Source organism: Somniosus microcephalus, unplaced genomic scaffold, assembly GCF_052327205.1.
Source record: "Somniosus microcephalus isolate GS21.2 unplaced genomic scaffold, FLI_Smic_1.0 unresolved_chr1, whole genome shotgun sequence".
Lineage (NCBI taxonomy): Eukaryota > Metazoa > Chordata > Chondrichthyes > Squaliformes > Somniosidae > Somniosus > Somniosus microcephalus.
This window is the reverse complement of record NW_028225179.1, coordinates 29,390,864-29,413,506: the sequence shown is the minus strand read 5'-3', so window position 1 is coordinate 29,413,506 and position 22,643 is coordinate 29,390,864. Positions and strand designations below refer to the sequence as shown.

At 47.8% G+C, this 22,643-nt stretch overlaps 1 protein-coding gene across 1 annotated transcript in view; it reads right to left on the bottom strand.

The window, feature by feature from the left end:
- LOC147094551 (NACHT, LRR and PYD domains-containing protein 3-like) overlaps positions 1-22,643 on the bottom strand; it is an 82,802-nt gene that overhangs the window by 5,961 nt on the left and 54,198 nt on the right. Inside the window, exons 4-6 of the mRNA XM_085974388.1 lie at positions 17,842-18,013; positions 17,677-17,742; positions 2,934-4,668 (exon numbers count right to left, since the gene is read on the bottom strand). Coding sequence (XP_085830514.1) covers positions 2,934-4,668; positions 17,677-17,742; positions 17,842-18,013 — 1,973 coding nt within the window. The remainder of the gene's footprint in view (positions 1-2,933; positions 4,669-17,676; positions 17,743-17,841; positions 18,014-22,643) is intronic.

Here is a 22,643-nt window from a genome sequence, read left to right as displayed (position 1 = left end):
GTCTTGCTGCAGTTGTACAGGGCCTTGGTGAGACCACATCTTGAGTATTGTGTGCAGTTTTGGTCACCTCATCTGAGGAAGGATATTCTTGCCATGGAAGGAGTTCAGCGAAGATTCACCAGACTGATACCTGGGATGGCAGGAATGACGTATGAAGAGAGATTGGGTTGATTGGGCTTGTACTCGCTGGAGTTTAGAAGAATGAGAGGGGATCTCATTGAAATTTATAAAATTCTAACAGGACTAGACAGACTAGATGCAGGAAGGATGTTCCCGATGGCGGGGGAGTCCATAACCAGGGGTCACAGTCTAAGGATAAGGGTTAGACCTTTTAGGACAGAAATGAGGAGGAATTTCTTCACCCAGAGAGTGGTGAACCTGTGGAATTCTCTACCACAGAAGGCAGCAGAGGCCAATTCATTAAATATATTCAAGAAGGAGTTGGATATATTTCTTAAGGCTAAAGGGATCAAGGGGTATGGGGAGAAAGCAGGGACAGGGTACTGAGTTTGGATGATCAGCCATGATCGCATTGAATGGCGGAGCAGGCTCGAGGGGCCGATTGGCCGACTCCTGCTTCTATCTTCTATGTTTCTATGTAAACTCTGAAGGCGAGCTGAAAATAGTTGTTACTGTAATCCTCTGTTAACAAGGTTATAATGACCTGAATTGCCTCCCCCGCCGCTACGTGTCGGGTCTGCTCTGCTCTGACAGACCCGACATTTGGGAAAGGCACGTGGTGGCGGGTTGACATCGGGGTCCCGAACCACTGGGGAAAAATCCATTTTCCCACTCGACCCGCCACTGATCGCGCCCGCTGACCCCTGCGAAATTCCCCCCTCACTGGGAATGTATCTCACTCTGTCCAACTGCCCATATATTCAGGGACTGTCCGTTAATGTATTTATTAAATAATGTGCTGTCTGTGTGGAGCCTTTAAATGTCCCTCAGTCCGGTCTCATTCCCTGATGATCAGAATTACCCTCCTGGAGCTCAGTGACCGGCCTCGTCATGTTTGGAGAAACTTGTCTCAGTTCTGCTGCTCCTTAAATCCCGGATTTTATGGGAATCGGTCGATTTTTTCAGAATTAAATGATAAAGCGGTGATTCCCTGTGCTTTATACTCTGTACATTATATTAATCTGTATATCATCTCGGGGTGAGTTATATTGTGAAACGCTCACTGCTGCTGTAAAATCCGCCCCCCAGGATTTTATATAACAAGGAGAATTAATTCTGAAATAAAAACAGGAAATGCTGGAAATACCCAGCAGGTCAGGCAGCATCTAGAGAGAGAGAAACAGAGTTAATGCTTCAGGACAAGGACCCCTCGTCAGAACTGGAACAAGTTACAGATGTAACAGATGTTTAAGCAAGTGTCGGGGCCGGGAAAGGTGGGGGGAGCGGAGGACAGAACAAAAGGGAAGGTCTGTGATAGGGTGGAAGACAGGAGAGATTAAATGTGGAGGCTGGTGGGGTGAAAGGTGAAGACAAGGGGAACCTATCGTGGTTCTGGGAGGGAGGGGCAGGGGTGAGAGCAGAAGTGTGGGAAACAGAACAGACACGGTCAAGAGCCGCGTCAACCACGGTAGAGGGGAATCCTCGGTTGAGGGAAAAGGAAGACATGTCGGAAGCACTGGATGGAACGTGGCATCATCAGAAAAACTGGGAGAATGGGCCAGCGTCCTTACAGGAAGTGAGGTGGGAGGAAGTGTATTCCAGGTAGCTGTGGGAGTCAGAGGGCTTATAGTGAATGTTTGTCAATAGCAGCAATAGAGTTTATTCTGTCCCATTACAAGTTTTAAATGTCCCTGTGCTCCTAGTTTATAGGGGAGGGGAGTCTCTCACTTTATTCCCATTAAACTGGCTCTACATTTATTTCGGGGTAACTGGCCCGGCAGTTTTTGGGGAATTTTCGGAAGTTCCCTCCCCGAGCGGGGCCTCACACACAGGGGGTGGATTATGGGGAATTCCTGGGTTCACTGCCCCCGGTTTACCCAGGAGCCGCCCGCTGTGTGCGAGGCCCCACCGCTGGCCGGTGTGTGTCTGTACTCCGGTTAGATTGGAACCTTTTCACCGGCAGGTTTAAGATCCTGAATATCAACCTTTACTCAATGTTCAGGACTGTGAATAATTGTAAACATTTACAGCTGAAAGAATTCCCAATTCCCCAATATTCCCAATCCAGGAAACTACCCCCTCGACAGGACACACTCTGCACGGTATTGGAGTAAATATCGAACTGTTAGTGATTTAAACTCGGGTTTCTCTCCTGTTTCTAGTTGAAATGGTGGATGTGGAAAATATTTTACATTAATTTTATCTTTGATATGCCTATCAATTAGTCCAATAAAAGGCGATGAGTTAAGAACGTAACTGAAGGTTTTTATTGGCTAAATAACAGAGCCCACCCTCGTGGGTGATCCGATCCAACAGGGAGGAATACTAGCCAGTCAGCTACCTTTATACCTGGGCAGGTAATGGGCGGAGTCGGAGGTGGTCAGCCCAGGTATAACAGTGCGACAAGAGGCGACCTCGTGTAGTGATGTGACAGTGAGAACAGTGAGAACAATATACAGTGATAACTATAACAGTGGTTTACCACAATCTTTACTGCCAGATTCTATTTTATGTTTATCTTCCGCTATCCAGTCTTATTAAATGTGACTTATTGTAATTATCAGACTCTCTGTGACCTGTATCTGCTGATCCGATAAAGACTGTAAAATCCCTACTTGTTCACAAGGATCCATTTTAGATTCTCCAGTCCTTAGGGAATTACTGACCGATCCTCTTATTATTGGTCATATTTGTGTTGAATCCGCTTCTCCCTGGTTTAACTGAACTGTTTGTTTCCCTACATTACGGAGCAACAACACAATCCGTGACTGTTCTACAATTCACCCAACAGTTAGAGACAAATAAACAGTTACCTCAACACCCGGCATTTGTGCAGTACGGGTCCCAGCCGCTGGAGTCCTTCACACTGAATGGAGCAGTCTCCTAGATCGAGGCTTTTTATTGTATCACAGAGTCCAATGATGTGAAACAGGACCGCACAGTCAATCGGGGTCAATGTCAATCTATTAAATGTAAGTGTTTCCACAGATCCCACTGTTTGCCGAGCCAGTGCTTTATTCTGAGACTCAAACAGGTAGTGGAATGTGTTCAGGAGGTCCCTTTGACCAGTTTCACTCCCTGTGTCTCCAATCTGTCCTTCAATCTTCTCCTTCACCCAGTCAATCACTCGGCAGGTGGTTTGATGAAGAAATCGACCCAGAAACTCCTCCAGGGGCCGAGCTGCCTGTGGGGAGGAGAGACCAGCAACAAAACGGAGAAATATCTCAAATCGCCCATCTTCCTTGCTGTGGGCTTCTCTGAGGAGTTTCAGGATGTCCCCAGGATCTGGAGTCAGGAATTGTGCGAGTGCGGCTACAAACTCTTGGATGGTGAGGTGTGGGAATGTGTACACCACGCTCTGGACAGAATCATCTCTCTCCAGAAGTTCCATCATGAACCCAGACAGGAACTGGGAAGGTTGTAGATTGTACTTGATCAAATCTCCATTTCCAAACACAATCTTCTTCTCGGAGACTCCTGTGAAGGCCATCTCACCAAGCTTCAGTAACACATCACGGGGGCTTGCAATCTCTCGGCCATGGTTTTTCAGAATGTTGTAAATATAGTAGGAATATAGTTGGGTGATGGTCTTGGGAACTCGCCGATTCCTGTCTCTTTGTGTAAAGAAGGGGCCCAGTGACAGACCGAGGATCCAGCAGTAGGAAGGGTTGTAGCACATGGTGTACAGGATCTCGTTCTCCTCCACGTGTTTGAAAACAGCTGCTGCCACCGTCTGATCTTCAAAAAACTTGTTGAAATATTCCTTCCGTTCTTCACCAACAAATCCCAGGATTTCAGCCCAGACACTGATCTCAGCCTTTTCCAATAAATGTAATGCAGTGGGGCGGCTGGTCACTAGCACTGAACATCCTGGGAGCAGCTTGTGCTGTATTAAACTGTACACAATGTCAGACACTCTACATCGGCATTCGGGATCCGTGCACATGTGCTGAGGTTCAGTATTTCTCCGATTGTCAGCAAAATCGATCCGGTCCTTGAATTCATCCAAACCATCGAATATAAACAGCAATCCCTCTGGGTTCTTCCAGAGCTCTCCCAGAATATTCCTCAAGTAAGGATAGAAAATGAGCATCAGGTTCCACAGGTTTATTTTACAGTTAATAGCGTTCAAATCCCGGAATTTAAAGCTGAAAACAAATTGAAAGTTTGGGTATATTTTCCCAGTGGCCCAGTCATGAACAATCTTTTGTACCATTGTTGTTTTTCCAATCCCTGGGACTCCGCTCACTGCTCCTGAACTCCCAGATTTGGATTCTCTCTGGGAAAAACTGCTGTGGAACAATTGATCAGTTCGGATTTTTTCCAGCACTCCCCGGAGATGTTCCTCTCTCCACTCTTCATGGTCTCGGCCTCTTGCCAGCAGTTCATGTTCTACAAGTGTCCGATCTCGAACAGTCGAAATGATCGTTAGCTCAGCGTATCGATCAACCAGCTGGAAAATCTTAACCTTCTCCTTTATTAGGATCGTGTTCAGTCTCAGTGTTTCAGTTTGTACCCGGAGTGTTTCCTTGTGTTTCTGCTGAACATCTTCAATTAGAACAGACAGAAAGTGGTTTCAATGTTAGTTGTATTGACAAAAACAACTTCTCAATACTATTTAATGTTCAGTAAAATATTGCACGGTTTAATTCACAGCTTCAATAGACGTGCGTGTAGAAATTAAATCTCAGTTAATGGAAACCTCGCTTGAAAGTGAACAATGGTCGAGAAAACTTTCAAATCCTCACTTGATTCTAATATTCACTGAACATGGAGGTTTCAATGAAGGTGATATTTTCCCTCTGATGGTTAATACTCTCCGGCCTGCGCTGTGCTTTAGAAATCACATTACAAATCCACACATGATCCTGTTTATATGACCGTAGAAGTTCTAGTGGATCAAACTCTGAAACCGTCAGTGGTGATTCCCTTCTGAAGCAATGGAAAACGGGATTGATCGCTCACCGAGAGGGACAATGTGCAGAAGACCCGCCGTTAGTGTATCAGACCGCGGGCAGGTTATCTGGGTTAGTGTGTACACTGGGAGAGGGACAGACTGTGAATGGACAGAACTTGCACTGTTACTGTATCAGACCGTGGGCTGGTTATCTGGGTTAGTGTGTACACTGGGAGAGGGACAGACTGTGAATGGACAGAACTTGCACTGTTACTGTATCAGACCGTGGGCAGGTTATCTGGGTTAGTGTGTACACTGGGAGAGGGACAGACTGTGAATGGACAGAACTTGCACTGTTACTGTATCAGACCGTGGGCAGGTTATCTGGGTTAGTGTGTACACTGGGAGAGGGACAGACTGTGAATGGACAGAACTTGCACTGTTACTGTATCAGACCGTGGGCAGGTTATCTGGGTTAGTGTGTACACTGGGAGAGGGACAGACTGTGAATGGACAGGACTTGCACTGTTACTGTATCAGACCGCGGGCAGGTTATCTGGGTTAGTGTGTACACGGGGAGAGGGACAGACTGTGAATGGGCAGAACTTGCACTGTTACTGTATCAGACCGTGGGCAGGTTATCTGGGTTAGTGTGTACACTGGGAGAGGGACAGACTGTGAATGGACAGAACTTGCACTGTTACTGTATCAGACCGTGGGCAGGTTATCTGGGTTAGTGTGTACACTGGGAGAGGGGCAGACTGTGAATGGACAGAACTTGCACTGTTACTGTATCAGACCGTGGGCAGGTTATCTGGGTTAGTGTGTACACTGGGAGAGGGGCAGACTGTGAATGGACAGAACTTGCACTGTTACTGTATCAGACCGTGGGCAGGTTATCTGGGTTAGTGTGTACACTGGGAGAGGGACAGACTGTGAATGGACAGAACTTGCACTGTTACTGTATCAGACCGTGGGCAGGTTATCAGGGTTAGTGTGTACACTGGGAGAGGGACAGACTGTGAATGGACAGAACTTGCACTGTTACTGTATCAGACCGTGGGCAGGTTATCTGGGTTAGTGTGTACACTGGGAGAGGGACAGACTGTGAATGGACAGAACTTGCACTGTTACTGTATCAGACCGTGGGCAGGTTATCTGGGGTAGTGTGTACACTGGGAGAGGGACAGACTGTGAATGGACAGAACTTGCACTGTTACTGTATCAGACCGTGGGCAGGTTATCTGGGTTAGTGTGTACACTGGGAGAAGGACAGACTGTGAATGGACAGAACTTGTACTGTTACTGTATCAGACCGTGGGCAGGTTATCTGGGTTAGTGTGTACACTGGGAGAGGGACAGACTGTGAATGGACAGAACTTGCACTGTTACTGTATCAGACCGTGGGCAGGTTATCTGGGTTAGTGTGTACACTGGGAGAGGGACAGACTGTGAATGGACAGAACTTGCACTGTTACTGTATCAGACCGTGGGCAGGTTATCTGGGTTAGTGTGTACACTGGGAGAGGGACAGACTGTGAATGGACAGAACTTGCACTGTTACTGTATCAGACTGTGGGCAGGTTATCTGGGTTAGTGTGTACACTGGGAGAGGGACAGACTGTGAATGGACAGAACTTGCACTGTTACTGTATCAGACCGTGGGCTGGTTATCTGGGTTAGTGTGTACACTGGGAGAGGGACAGACTGTGAATGGACAGAACTTGCACTGTTACTGTATCAGACCGTGGGCAGGTTATCTGGGTTAGTGTGTACACTGGGAGAGGGACAGACTGTGAATGGACAGAACTTGCACTGTTACTGTATCAGACCGTGGGCAGGTTATCTGTGTTAGTGTGTACACTGGGAGAGGGACAGACTGTGAATGGACAGAACTTGCACTGTTACTGTATCAGACCGTGGGCTGGTTATCTGGGTTAGTGTGTACACTGGGAGAGGGACAGACTGTGAATGGACAGAACTTGCACTGTTTCTGTATCAGACCGTGGGCTGGTTATCTGGGTTAGTGTACACACTGGGAGAGGGACAGACTGTGAATGGACAGAACTTGCACTGTTACTGTATCAGACCCTGGGCAGGTTATCTGGGTTAGTGTGTACACTGGGAGAGGGGCAGACTGTGAATGGACAGAACTTGCACTGTTACTGTATCAGACCGTGGGCAGGTTATCTGGGTTAGTGTACACACTGGGAGAGGGACAGACTGTGAATGGACAGAACTTGCACTGTTACTGTATCAGACCCTGGGCAGGTTATCTGGGTTAGTGTGTACACTGGGAGAGGGGCAGACTGTGAATGGACAGAACTTGCACTGTTACTGTATCAGACCGTGGGCAGGTTATCTGGGTTAGTGTACACACTGGGAGAGGGACAGACTGTGAATGGACAGATCTTGCACTGTTACTGTATCAGACCGTGGGCAGGTTATCTGGGTTAGTGTGAACACTGGGAGAGGGACAGACTGTGAATGGACAGAACTTGCACTGTTTCTGTATCAGACCGTGGGCAGGTTATCTGGGTTAGTGTGTACACTGGGAGAGGGACAGACTGTGAATGGACAGAACTTGCACTGTTACTGTATCAGACCGTGGGCAGGTTATCTGGGTTAGTGTACACACTGGGAGAGGGACAGACTGTGAATGGACAGAACTTGCACTGTTACTGTATCAGACCGTTTGCAGGTTATCTGGGTTAGTGTGTACACTGGGAGAGGGACAGACTGTGAATGGACAGAACTTGCACTGTTACTGTATCAGACCATGGGCTGGTTATCTGGGTTAGTGTACACTGGGAGAGGGACAGACTGTGAATGGACAGAACTTGCACTGTTACTGTATCAGACCGTGGGCAGGTTATCTGGGTTAGTGTGTACACTGGGAGAGGAACAGACTGTGAATGGACAGAACTTGCACTGTTACTGTATCAGACCGTGGGCAGATTATCTGGGTTAGTGTGTACACTGGGAGAGGAACAGACTGTGAATGGACAGAACTTGCACTGTTACTGTATCAGACCGTGGGCAGGTTATCTGGGTTAGTGTGTACACTGGGAGAGGGACAGGCTGTGAATGGACAGAACTTGCACTGTTACTGTATCAGACCGTGGGCAGGTTATCTGGGGTAGTGTGTACACTGGGAGAGGGACAGACTGTGAATGGACAGAACTTGCAGTGTTACTGTATCAGACCGTGGGCAGGTTATCTGTGTTAGTGTGTACACTGGGAGAGGGACAGACTGTGAATGGACAGAACTTGCACTGTTACTGTATCAGACCAGTGGCAGGTTATCTGGGTTAGTGTGTACACTGGGAGAGGGACAGATTGTGAATGGACAGAACTTGCACTGTTACTGTATCAGACCGTGGGCAGGTTATCTGGGGTAGTGTGTACACTGGGAGAGGGACAGACTGTGAATGGACAGAAGTTGCACTGTTACTGTATCAGACCAGGGGCAGGTTATCTGGGTTAGAGTGTACACTGGGAGAGGGACAGACTGTGAATGGACAGAACTTGCACTGTTACTGTATCAGACCATGGGCAGGTTATCTGGGTTAGTGTGTACACTGGGAGAGGGACAGACTGTGAATGGACAGAACTTGCACTGTTACTGTATCAGACCGTGGGCAGGTTATCTGGGTTAGTGTGTACACTGGGAGAGGGACAGACTGTGAATGGACAGAACTTGCACTGTTACTGTATCAGACCGTGGGCAGGTTATCTGGGTTAGTGTGTACACTGGGAGAGGGACAGACTGTGAATGGTCAGAACTTGCACTGTTACTGTATCAGACCGTGGGCAGGTTATCTGTGTTAGTGTGTACACTGGGAGAGGGACAGACTGTGAATGGACAGAACTTGCACTGTTACTGTATCAGACCGTGGGCAGGTTATCTGGGTTAGTGTGTACACTGGGAGAGGGCAGACTGTGAATGGACAGAACTTGCACTGTTACTGTATCAGACCGTGGGCAGGTTATCTGGGTTAGTGTGTACACTGGGAGAGGGACAGACTGTGAATGGACAGAACTTACACTGTTACTGTATCAGACCGTGGGCAGGTTATCTGGGTTAGTGTGCACACTGGGAGAGGGACAGACTGTGAATGGACAGAACTTGCACTGTTACTGTATCAGACCGTGGGCAGGTTATCTGGGTTAGTGTGTACACTGGGAGAGGGACAGACTGTGAATGGACAGAACTTGCACTGTTACTGTATCAGACCGTGGGCAGGTTATCTGGGTTAGTGTGTACACTGGGAGAGGGACAGACAGTGAATGGACAGAACTTGCACTGTTTCTGTATCAGACCGTGGGCAGGTTATCTGTGTTAGTGTGTACACTGGGAGAGGGACAGACTGTGAATGGACAGAACTTGCACTGTTACTGTATCAGACCGTGGGCAGGTTATCTGGGTTAGTGTGTACACTGGGAGAGGGACAGACTGTGAATGGACGGAACTTGCACTGTTACTGTATCAGACCGTGGGCAGGTTATCTGGGTTAGTGTGTACACTGGGAGAGGGACACACTGTGAATGGACAGAACTTGCACTGTTACTGTATCAGACCAGGGGCAGGTTATCTGGGTTAGTGTGTACACTGGGAGAGGGACAGACTGTGAATGGACAGAACTTGCACTGTTACTGTATCAGACCGTGGGCAGGTTATCTGGGTTAGTGTGTACACTGGGAGAGGGACAGACTGTGAATGGACAGAACTTGCACTGTTACTGTATCAGACCGTGGGCAGGTTATCTGGGTTAGTGTGTACACTGGGAGAGGGACAGACTGTGAATGGACAGAACTTGCACTGTTACTGTATCAGACCGTGGGCAGGTTATCTGGGTTAGTGTGTACACTGGGAGAGGGACAGACTGTGAATGGACAGAACTTGCACTGTTACTGTATCAGACCGTGGGCAGGTTATCTGGGTTAGTGTGTACACTGGGAGAGGGACAGACTGTGAATGGACAGAACTTGCACTGTTACTGTATCAGACCGTGGGCAGGTTATCTGGGTTAGGGTGTACACTGGGAGAAGGACAGACTGTGAATGGACAGAACTTGCACTGTTACTGTATCAGACCGCGGGCAGGTTATCTGGGTTAGTGTGTGCACTGGGAGAGGGACAGACTGTGAATGGACAGAACTTGCACTGTTACTGTATCAGACCGTGGGCAGGTTATCTGGGGTAGTGTGTACACTGGGAGAGGGACAGACTGTGAATGGACAGAAGTTGCACTGTTACTGTATCAGACCAGGGGCAGGTTATCTGGGTTAGAGTGTACACTGGGAGAGGGACAGACTGTGAATGGACAGAACTTGCACTGTTACTGTATCAGACCATGGGCAGGTTATCTGGGTTAGTGTGTACACTGGGAGAGGGACAGACTGTGAATGGACAGAACTTGCACTGTTACTGTATCAGACCGTGGGCAGGTTATCTGGGTTAGTGTGTACACTGGGAGAGGGACAGACTGTGAATGGACAGAACTTGCACTGTTAGTGTATCAGACCGTGGGCAGGTTATCTGGGTTAGTGTGTACACTGGGAGAGGGACAGACTGTGAATGGACAGAACTTGCACTGTTACTGTATCAGACCATGGGCAGGTTATCTGGGTTAGTGCGTACACTGGGAGAGGGACAGACTGTGAATGGACAGAACTTGCACTGTTACTGTATCAGACCGTGGGCAGGTTATCTGGGTTAGTGCGTACACTGGGACAGGGACAGACTGTGAATGGACAGAACTTGCACTGTTACTGTATCAGACCGTGGGCAGGTTATCTGGGTTAGTGTGTACACTGGGAGAGGGACAGACTGTGAATGGACAGAACTTGCACTGTTACTGTATCAGACCGTGGGCAGGTTATCGGGGTTAGTGTGTACACTGGGAGAGGGACAGACTGTGAATGGACAGATCTTGCACTGTTACTGTATCAGACCGTGGGCAGGTTATCTGGGTTATTGTGTACACTGGGAGAGGGACAGACTGTGAATGGACGGAACTTGCACTGTTACTGTATCAGACCGTGGGCAGGTTATCGGGGTTAGTGTGTACACTGGGAGAGGGACAGACTGTGAATGGTCAGAACTTGCACTGTTACTGTATCAGACCGTGGGCAGGTTATCTGTGTTAGTGTGTACACTGGGAGAGGGACAGACTGTGAATGGACAGAACTTGCACTGTTACTGTATCAGACCGTGGGCAGGTTATCTGGGTTAGTGTGTACACTGGGAGAGGGACAGACTGTGAATGGTCAGAACTTGCACTGTTACTGTATCAGACCGTGGGCAGGTTATCTGTGTTAGTGTGTACACTGGGAGAGGGACAGACTGTGAATGGACAGAACTTGCACTGTTACTGTATCAGACCGTGGGCAGGTTATCTGGGTTAGTGTGTACACTGGGAGAGGGCAGACTGTGAATGGACAGAACTTGCACTGTTACTGTATCAGACCGTGGGCAGGTTATCTGGGTTAGTGTGCACACTGGGAGAGGGACAGACTGTGAATGGACAGAACTTGCACTGTTACTGTATCAGACCGTGGGCAGGTTATCTGGGTTAGTGTGTACACTGGGAGAGGGACAGACTGTGAATGGACAGAACTTGCACTGTTTCTGTATCAGACCGTGGGCAGGTTATCTGGGTTAGTGTGTACACTGGGAGAGGGACAGACAGTGAATGGACAGAACTTGCACTGTTTCTGTATCAGACCGTGGGCAGGTTATCTGTGTTAGTGTGTACACTGGGAGAGGGACAGACTGTGAATGGACAGAACTTGCACTGTTACTGTATCAGACCGTGGGCAGGTTATCTGGGTTAGTGTGTACACTGGGAGAGGGACAGACTGTGAATGGACGGAACTTGCACTGTTACTGTATCAGACCGTGGGCAGGTTATCTGGGTTAGTGTGTACACTGGGAGAGGGACACACTGTGAATGGACAGAACTTGCACTGTTACTGTATCAGACCGTGGGCAGGTTATCTGGGTTAGTGTGTACACTGGGAGAGGGACAGACTGTGAATGGACAGAACTTGCACTGTTACTGTATCAGACCGTGGGCAGGTTATCTGGGTTAGTGTGTACACTGGGAGAGGGACAGACTGTGAATGGACAGAACTTGCACTGTTACTGTATCAGACCATGGGCAGGTTATCTGGGTTGGTGTGTACACTGGGAGAGGGACAGACTGTGAATGGAGAGAAGTTCCACCGTTTGTCTATCAGACCCTGGGCAGGTATTGTGTGCCCTTCTAATCAATGGAATATTATTATTGAAATGGTGAAAGTGCAAAGGGAAATAAGATGACTGTGTGTCAGGAATTGATCAGAATTTCTAATCAAAGTCACAAACTTAATGCCGGAATGAGATTCATAAAGAACACAATTAATTAAGGGAAAACTGAGTAACTCGCCAGGAGTAAGAAGGGAAATCAGGGTAATATTTTTCACTGAAGGGTAGTAGAGTGGGAGACCAGTTACCAGGGAGGACACTAAGGGGCAGTGTGATTGGGGACAAGAGACAATTGGTTGTGTTTGTGTGTGAAATCAGGGTAATATTTCTCACTGAAGGGTAGTAGAGTGGGAGACCAGTTACCAGGGAGGACACTAAGGGGCAGTGTGATTGGGGACAAGAGACAATTGGTTGTGTTTCTGTGTGAAATCAGGGTAATATTTTTCACTGAAGGGTAGCAGAGTGGGAGACCAGTTACCAGGGAGGACACTAAGGGGCAGTGTGATTGGGGACAAGAGACAATTGGTTGTGTTTCTGTGTGAAATCAGGGTAATATTTTTCACTGAAGGGTAGTAGAGTGGGAGACCAGTTACCAGGGAGGACACTAAGGGGCAGTGTGATTGGGGACAAGAGACAATTGGTTGTGTTTCTGTGTGAAATCAGGGTAATATTTTTCACTGAAGGGTAGTAGAGTGGGAGACCAGTTACCAGGGAGGACACTAAGGGGCAGTGTGATTGGGGACAAGAGACAATTGGTTGTGTTTCTGTGTGAAATCAGGGTAATATTTCTCACTGAAGGGTAGTAGAGTGGGAGACCAGTTACCAGGGAGGACACTAAGGGGCAGTGTGATTGGGGACAAGAGACAATTGGTTGTGTTTCTGTGTGAAATCAGGGTAATATTTCTCACTGAAGGGTAGTAGAGTGGGAGACCAGTTACCAGGGAGGACACTAAGGGGCAGTGTGATTGGGGACAAGAGACAATTGGTTGTGTTTCTGTGTGAAATCAGGGTAATATTTTTCACTGAAGGGTAGTAGAGTGGGAGACCAGTTACCAGGGAGGACACTAAGGGGCAGTGTGATTGGGGACAAGAGACAATTGGTTGTGTTTCTGTGTGAAATCAGGGTAATATTTCTCACTGAAGGGTAGTAGAGTGGGAGACCAGTTACCAGGGAGGACACTAAGGGGCAGTGTGATTGGGGACAAGAGACAATTGGTTGTGTTTCTAAATCAGGGTAATATTTTTCACTGAAGGGTAGTAGAGTGGGAGACCAGTTACCAGGGAGAACACTAAGGGGCAGTGTGATTGGGGACAAGAGACAATTGGTTGTGTTTCTGTGTGAAATCAGGGTAATATTTCTCACTGAAGGGTAGTAGAGTGGGAGACCAGTTACCAGGGAGGACACTAAGGGGCAGTGTGATTGGGGACAAGAGACAATTGGTTGTGTTTCTGTGTGAAATCAGGGTAATATTTCTCACTGAAGGGTAGTAGAGTGGGAGACCAGTTACCAGGGAGGACACTAAGGGGCAGTGTGATTGGGGACAAGAGACAATTGGTTGTGTTTCTGTGTGAAATCAGGGTAATATTTTTCACTGAAGGGTAGTAGAGTGGGAGACCAGTTACCAGGGAGGACACTAAGGGGCAGTGTGATTGGGGACAAGAGACAATTGGTTGTATTTCTGTGTGAAATCAGGGTAATATTTTTCACTGAAGGGTAGTAGAGTGGGAGACCAGTTACCAGGGAGGACACTAAGGGGCAGTGTGATTGGGGACAAGAGACAATTGGTTGTGTTTCTGTGTGAAATCAGGGTAATATTTTTCACTGAAGGGTAGTAGAGTGGGAGACCAGTTACCAGGGAGGACACTAAGGGGCAGTGTGATTGGGGACAAGAGACAATTGGTTGTGTTTCTGTGTGAAATCAGGGTAATATTTCTCACTGAAGGGTAGTAGAGTGGGAGACCAGTTACCAGGGAGGACACTAAGGGGCAGTGTGATTGGGGACAAGAGACAATTGGTTGTGTTTCTGTGTGAAATCAGGGTAATATTTTTCACTGAAGGGTAGTAGAGTGGGAGACCAGTTACCAGGGAGGACACTAAGGGGCAGTGTGATTGGGGACAAGAGACAATTGGTTGTGTTTCTGTGTGAAATCAGGGTAATATTTTTCACTGAAGGGTAGTAGAGTGGGAGACCAGTTACCAGGGAGGACACTAAGGGGCAGTGTGATTGGGGACAAGAGACAATTGGTTGTGTTTCTGTGTGAAATCAGGGTAATATTTTTCACTGAAGGGTAGTAGAGTGGGAGACCAGTTACCAGGGAGGACACTAAGGGGCAGTGTGATTGGGGACAAGAGACAATTGGTTGTGTTTCTAAATCAGGGTAATATTTCTCACTGAAGGGTAGTAGAGTGGGAGACCAGTTACCAGGGAGGACACTAAGGGGCAGTGTGATTGGGGACAAGAGACAATTGGTTGTGTTTCTGTGTGAAATCAGGGTAATATTTCTCACTGAAGGGTAGTAGAGTGGGAGACCAGTTACCAGGGAGGACACTAAGGGGCAGTGTGATTGGGGACAAGAGACAATTGGTTGTGTTTCTGTGTGAAATCAGGGTAATATTTCTCACTGAAGGGTAGTAGAGTGGGAGACCAGTTACCAGGGAGGACACTAAGGGGCAGTGTGATTGGGGACAAGAGACAATTGGTTGTGTTTCTGTGTGAAATCAGGGTAATATTTTTCACTGAAGGGTAGGAGAGTGGGAGACCAGTTACCAGGGAGGACACTAAGGGGCAGTGTGATTGGGGACAAGAGACAATTGGTTGTGTTTCTGTGTGAAATCAGGGTAATATTTTTCACTGAAGGGTAGCAGAGTGGGAGACCAGTTACCAGGGAGGACACTAAGGGGCAGTGTGATTGGGGACAAGAGACAATTGGTTGTGTTTCTGTGTGAAATCAGGGTAATATTTCTCACTGAAGGGTAGTAGAGTGGGAGACCAGTTACCAGGGAGGACACTAAGGGGCAGTGTGATTGGGGACAAGAGACAATTGGTTGTGTTTCTGTGTGAAATCAGGGTAATATTTTTCACTGAAGGGTAGTAGAGTGGGAGACCAGTTACCAGGGAGGACACTAAGGGGCAGTGTGATTGGGGACAAGAGACAATTGGTTGTGTTTCTGTGTGAAATCAGGGTAATATTTTTCACTGAAGGGTAGTAGAGTGGGAGACCAGTTACCAGGGAGGACACTAAGGGGCAGTGTGATTGGGGACAAGAGACAATTGGTTGTGTTTCTGTGTGAAATCAGGGTAATATTTCTCACTGAAGGGTAGTAGAGTGGGAGACCAGTTACCAGGGAGGACACTAAGGGGCAGTGTGATTGGGGACAAGAGACAATTGGTTGTGTTTCTGTGTGAAATCAGGGTAATATTTTTCACTGAAGGGTAGTAGAGTGGGAGACCAGTTACCAGGGAGGACACTAAGAGGCAGTGTGATTGGGGACAAGAGACAATTGGTTGTGTTTCTGTGTGAAATCAGGGTAATATTTTTCACTGAAGGGTAGTAGAGTGGGAGACCAGTTACCAGGGAGGACACTAAGGGGCAGTGTGATTGGGGACAAGAGACAATTGGTTGTGTTTCTGTGTGAAATCAGGGTAATATTTTTCACTGAAGGGTAGTAGAGTGGGAGACCAGTTACCAGGGAGGACACTAAGGGGCAGTGTGATTGGGGACAAGAGACAATTGGTTGTGTTTCTGTGTGAAATCAGGGTAATATTTTTCACTGAAGGGTAGTAGAGTGGGAGACCAGTTACCAGGGAGGACACTAAGGGGCAGTGTGATTGGGGACAAGAGACAATTGGTTGTGTTTCTGTGGATAAGCTGAAGAGAGGAAGGTGAGTTCATCTCGAACAGGGAAAGACTGGTTTGGACCAAAGTAGCCTTTTGTTCCCCTAAACATCCTCCTGTTGTGTTTCAGAAAATGCGATCAGCTTTCAGTAATTTTACATTTATATTATTTTTAGATAACAGTCTCATCAGATAACCGATCAGAATCAGAACTAGAACTACCGCCCACTTCACTCCGTATTACGTTAGGGAAGACAGACTTCATTTCAACAGTTACTATTATTAAACTCCATCGTTTCATTTGGATACGAGTTGCCGATAATGTAGTTTTGAAAATTATAAATATGTTTGTGATAATAATTAAATTGGGATTCAAAATCCCCCTGAATGAAATGACGGTTCTTTCAGTACAAGATTCTCTGTGCCTAGTTTGTCTGTTTTACTGCCAGAGGTAATCGGCACAGTCAATTTCAAATCACCCAGAACATGGCCTATTGCTGATGTTCCTCCTCAGTGAATGTTTGATTGTGAAACTCTGAACATCTTCTCAGATTAGAGCGAACACTATCGGATGTTCATGAGGTGATGTACAATGGTAATGCTTAACCTTTTCCCAATTCTCCAACACTTACCACAGTTTGTGCTGAATAGCTGCCCAGGGGCAGAGATAACATCCACATCAGGCACAAAGGCATTCGTTTCACACGGTATAATGATCTGGCCTGGTGTGTGTGGGGTTTCACCGTGTATCAGGATCCTGCCAGGTGTGTATGGGGTTTCACAGTGTATCAGGATCCTGCCAGGTGTGTATGGGGTTTCAGTGTATCAGGATCCTGCCAGGTGTGTATGGGGTTTCACAGTGTATCAGGATCCTGCCAGGTGTGTATGGGGTTTCACAGTGAATCAGGATCCTGCCAGGTGTGTATGGGGTTTCACAGTGTATCAGGATCCTGCCAGGTGTGTATGGGGTTTCACAGTGTATCAGGATCCTGCCAGGTGTGTATGGAGTTTCCCAGTGTATCAGGATTCTGCCAGGTGTGTATGGGGTTTCAGTGTGTATCAGGATCCCGCCAGGTGTGTATGGGGTTTCACAGTGTATCAGGATCCTGCCAGGTGTGTATGGGGTTTCACAGTGTATCGGGATCCTGCCAGGTGTGTATGGGGTTTCACAGTTTATCAGGATCCTGCCAGGTGTGTATGGGGTTTCAGTGTATCAGGATCCTGCCAGGTGTGTATGGGGTTTCACAGTGTATCAGGATCCTGCCAGGTGTGTATGGGGTTTCACAGTGTATCAGGATCCTGCCAGGTGTAGGCAATGTGCAGTTGGATTAACTGGAGCATACAAGACCTGCAAATTTACCAATAATTCAAAAATCAGCTTTATTTGTAAATTGAATCTATGCAGAACTTTTGTGGATTAATCACGAATCCAAATAATGTTCAATCCTATTCCCTGAGCCTTGGACCTTCTCATTCACAGATTCTGACAACATTTAAACAAATCAGCTCCAGTCAAATATTTGGATTCTATCGTGAGATAAACGGTTTGAAATCTCCATTTCATCACTTACCTCTCAGGTGACTGGGTACTTCGGATAAACCTCGTGCGATGTTCATGTAATCAAATGGATCAGAACCTGTTTAAATCAATTAGCGTTCATGAAATCAGATCTGTGTAATATTATAGTAAAATCCTGTTTGAATGTGAAACTGAATTCAGTGTGATTTTACCGTACCAAGTTCCTGTATTTCTTTCAGTATTTTGTCCAGCTTTGGTACCCCATGGCGCATTTTCACAAAGGATTCCCACATCACCCTTCGGGCCCGAGAGCCTTTCTCCATCACCAGAGTTAGGAGAAGTTTGGAACTGTCCGCCCGGTTTCCCTTCTCCGCGAGCTCAGTGACTTTCTGTAAAGAATAGTAATGAATGAATTGAGGAGCTGAGTGAAATATAAACACCGAGAATGGGAAGGAAAGGATCTGCTCAGTGATGGGATCTCCCAGTTGTTGAGCACAGGAAGCAGTCACTGTGCCAGGTTCTGATCCATTCTGAACATGGGCTGAATATTCTGTAAATATCTTGATTCAGTCATTAACGGCAAAGAAATTTGATGAATTATAGTTCTCGGAGAGTGAGGAATCACTGAGAGCAGTTTTAACGTGTTTATTTGTCTCTGTCCCTCAGTGTCCAACATGACATCAGATTACTGACGGACAGTATGATAGACTCCTTTCTCTCAGTTTTTCCTGCTGCTGCACTTTGTGATTTCCCGAGAAATAAAAAAGCAGCGAGTCAGAACTCTAGTGGCAGGGAAGGAACGAATCGGAAGTGAGAGAAACAGCTAGAAAACTGTCTGAGAAATTACACTGACTAATCGAAACAATCACTGTTGGTGTAGGGCTGGAGAATCGACCAATAAAAATAATGAAAAATCTAATCGCTTTCCCCCCGGTAATTGAAATGTCCGACACCCGTTATTTTACACATCCGCTGCCGGTATGAAACCTCGGTCACCGGGAACAGATATCCAGCAATGGGGTTGGTGTAGTCAGGACTTATCAGCAAAACTTACATTTATATAACACCTTTAATGCAGAAAAGAAAGCGTCAAAAGGCACTTCAGAGGTGCAATCAGACAACGGACAGAGAGATGATGAGACGTCGAGAACGATAGCCTGTTGGTTATGTTACTGGACGGGTAATGATATAGAGAGGGCGAGGTGTGGAGAACGATAGCCTGTTGGTTATGTTACTGGTCGGGTAACGATATGGAGAGGGCGAGGTGTGGAGAACGATAGCCTGTTAGTTATGTTACTGGACGAGTAATGATATAGAGAGGGCGAGGTGTGGAGAACGATAGCCTGTTGGTTATGTTACTGGACGGGTAATGATATAGAGAGGGCGAGGTGTGGAGAACGATAGCCTGTTGATTATGTTACTGGACGGGTAATGATAGAGAGGGCGAGGTGTGGAGAACGATAGCCTGTTGGTTATGTTACTGGACAAGTAATCCCGAGATAACGGTCCAAATATCATCGTGGACGTTTCATGAATTGAATTCAAATTTGAAACATTTCAAAACAAAAAGCTGATATTAGTAAAGATTGTTGTAAAACCCAATGCCCTTTACGCCTGGTCTATACGCGACTCCAGTCCTTCACCAATGTGATGGCCTCTGAAATGGCCTAGAAAGCCTCTCGAAAGAAGGATACAGAAGAATAAAACCGGGCGGACCGCTCAGCTTCGGCATTGGATTCGGACACCACAAAGGAACACCCAGCCCAGTCAACCCTGCCAATCCCTCCTCATTAACTCCTGGGGACTGGTGCCAAAGTAGGGAGAAGTGGACCACACATTAGTCAAGCAACTGTGTGACATAGTGATACATTTAAAATCATAGTTATTAGGCAAAGTCCCAGGTACCGCCATCAGCAGTCATCGGACAGGACAGACCCACCAGTGGTGGGCGCAGTGATGTACCCTCAGATGCAAGTGTCCTTCGTGTCATCAACATTGACTCCAGAGCCAAGGAAATCTCATGCCTTCAGGTCAAACATGGGCAAGGAAACCTCCTGCTGATTACCACCTACCGCCCTCCCTCAGCCGATGAATCAGTGCTCCTCCATTTTGAACACAACTTGGAGGAAGCACTAAAGGTGACAAAAGTTCCAGAATGTACAGTAGGTGTGAGATTTAGTGCAGAGGTCCCCCGCATTTCAGTATCAAGAAACAAATGAATGAACTGGGCACAGCAAATGCTAAAGGTCCCGTCAATATTCTGGCTGTGGTGTTGAAGGTCTGTGCTCTGGAACTAACCGTACATCTAGTGAAGTTGTTCCAGTATATCCACATCACTGGAATCTGCCCGACAATGTCGAGAATTGTCCAGGTATGTCCAGTCCACAAAGAGGACAAATCCAACCCGATCAATTACCGCCCTATCAGCCTGCTCGCAATCAAAGTGTTGGAAGGAGTTATAAACACTGCTATCAAGCAGCACTTCGTCACAAATAAGCTGCTCACCGAGGCTCAATTTGAGTTCCACCAGGACCAATCGACTCCAAACAAGGGACCAAAGAACTGAATTCCAGCTGTGAGGTGACAGTGACTGTGCTTGGCATCAAGGCAGTGTTCGACATGTGTGGCACCATGGAGTGTGGTTATTGGAGGAGAATCGTCTCAGCACCCGGACATCACTGCAGGAGATCCTCGGGACAGTGTTCGACGTGTGTGACACCATGGACTGTGGTTATTGGAGAATCGTCTCAGCACCAGGACATCACTGCAGGAGATCCTCGGGACAGTGTTCGACATGTGTGACACCATGGACTGTGGTTATTGGAGGAGAATCGTCTCAGCACCAGGACATCACTGCAGGAGATCCTCGGGACAGTGTTCGACGTGTGTGGCACCATGGAGTGTGTGGTTATTGGAGGAGAATCGTCTCAGCACCAGGACATCACTGCAGGAGATCCTCGGGACAGTGTTCGACATGTGTGGCACCATGGAGTGTGGTTATTGGAGGAGAATCGTCTCAGCACCAGGACATCACTGCAGGAGATCCTCGGGACAGTGTTCGACGTGTGTGGCACCATGGAGTGTGTGGTTATTGGAGGAGAATCGTCTCAGCACCAGGACATCACTGCAGGAGATCCTCGGGACAGTGTTCGACATGTGTGGCACCATGGAGTGTGGTTATTGGAGGAGAATCGTCTCAGCACCAGGACATCACTGCAGGAGTTCCTCGGGACAGTGTTCGACGTGTGTGGCACCATGGAGTGTGGTTATTGGAGAATCGTCTCAGCACCAGGACATCACTGCAGGAGATCCTCGGGACAGTGTTCGACATGTGTGGCATCATGGAGTGTGGTTATTGGAGAATCGTCTCAGCACCAGGACATCACTGCAGGAGATCCTCGGGACAGTGTTCGACGTGTGTGACACCATGGAGTGTGGTTATTGGAGAATCATCTCAGCACCAGGACATCACTGCAGGAGTTCCTCGGGACAGTGTTCGACGTGTGTGGCACCATGGAGTGTGGTTATTGGAGAATCATCTCAGCACCAGGACATCACTGCAGGAGATCCTCGGGACAGTGTTCGACGTGTGTGACACCATGGAGTGTGGTTATTGGAGAATCGTCTCAGCACCAGGACATCACTGCAGGAGATCCGCGGGACAGTGTTCGACGTGTGTGGCACCATGGAGTGTGGTTATTGGAGAATCGTCTCAGCACCAGGACATCACTGCAGGAGATCCTCGGGACAGTGTTCGACGTGTGTGACACCATGGAGTGTGGTTATTGGAGGCGAATCGTCTCAGCACCAGGACATCACTGCAGGAGATCCTCGGGACAGTGTTCGACGTGTGTGACACCATGGAGTGTGGTTATTGGAGAATCGTCTCAGCACCAGGACATCACTGCAGGAGATCCTCGGGACAGTGTTCGACGTGTGTGGCACCATGGAGTGTGGTTATTGGAGGAGAATCGTCTCAGCACCAGGACATCACTGCAGGAGATCCTCGGGACAGTGTTCGTCGTGTGTGACACCATGGAGTGTGGTTATTGGAGGAGAATCGTCTCAGCACCAGGACATCACTGCAGGAGATCCTCGGGACAGTGTTCGACGTGTGTGACACCATGGAGTGTGGTTATTGGAGAATCGTCTCAGCACCAGGACATCACTGCAGGAGATCCTCGGGACAGTGTTCGACGTGTGCGACACCATGGAGTGTGGTTATTGGAGAATCGTCTCAGCACCAGGACATCACTGCAGGAGATCCTCGGGGCAGTGTTCGACGTGTGTGGCACCATGGAGTGTGGTTATTGGAGAATCGTCTCAGCACCAGGACATCACTGCAGGAGATCCTCGGGACAGTGTTCGACGTGTGTGACACCATGGAGTGTGGTTATTGGAGGAGAATCGTCTCAGCACCAGGACATCACTGCAGGAGATCCTCGGGACAGTGTTCGACGTGTGTGGCACCATGGAGTGTGGTTATTGGAGAATCGTCTCAGCACCAGGACATCGCTGCAGGAGTTCCTCGGGACAGTGTTCGACGTGTGTGGCACCATGGAGTGTGGTTATTGGAGGAGAATCGTCTCAGCACCAGGACATCACTGCAGGAGATCCTCGGGGCAGTGTTCGACGTGTGTGACACCATGGAGTGTGGTTATTGGAGAATCATCTCAGCACCAGGACATCACTGCAGGAGATCCTCGGGACAGTGTTCGACGTGTGTGACACCATGGAGTGTGGTTATTGGAGGAGAATCGTCTCGGCACCAGGACATCACTGCAGGAGTTCCTCGGGGCAGCGTCTTCGGACTAACCACTTCAGCTGCTTCGCCAATGACCTTCCCTCCATCATAAAGCCAAGAGTGGGGATGTTCTCTGATGATTGCAGTGTTCAGCTCCATTTTCAATTAGTCAGATAATGAAGCAGCCCGTGCTCGAATGCAGCAATTCCTGGACAAAATCTAGACTTGGGCAGACAAGTGGCAAGTAACATTCGCACCCCACAAGTGTCAGGCAA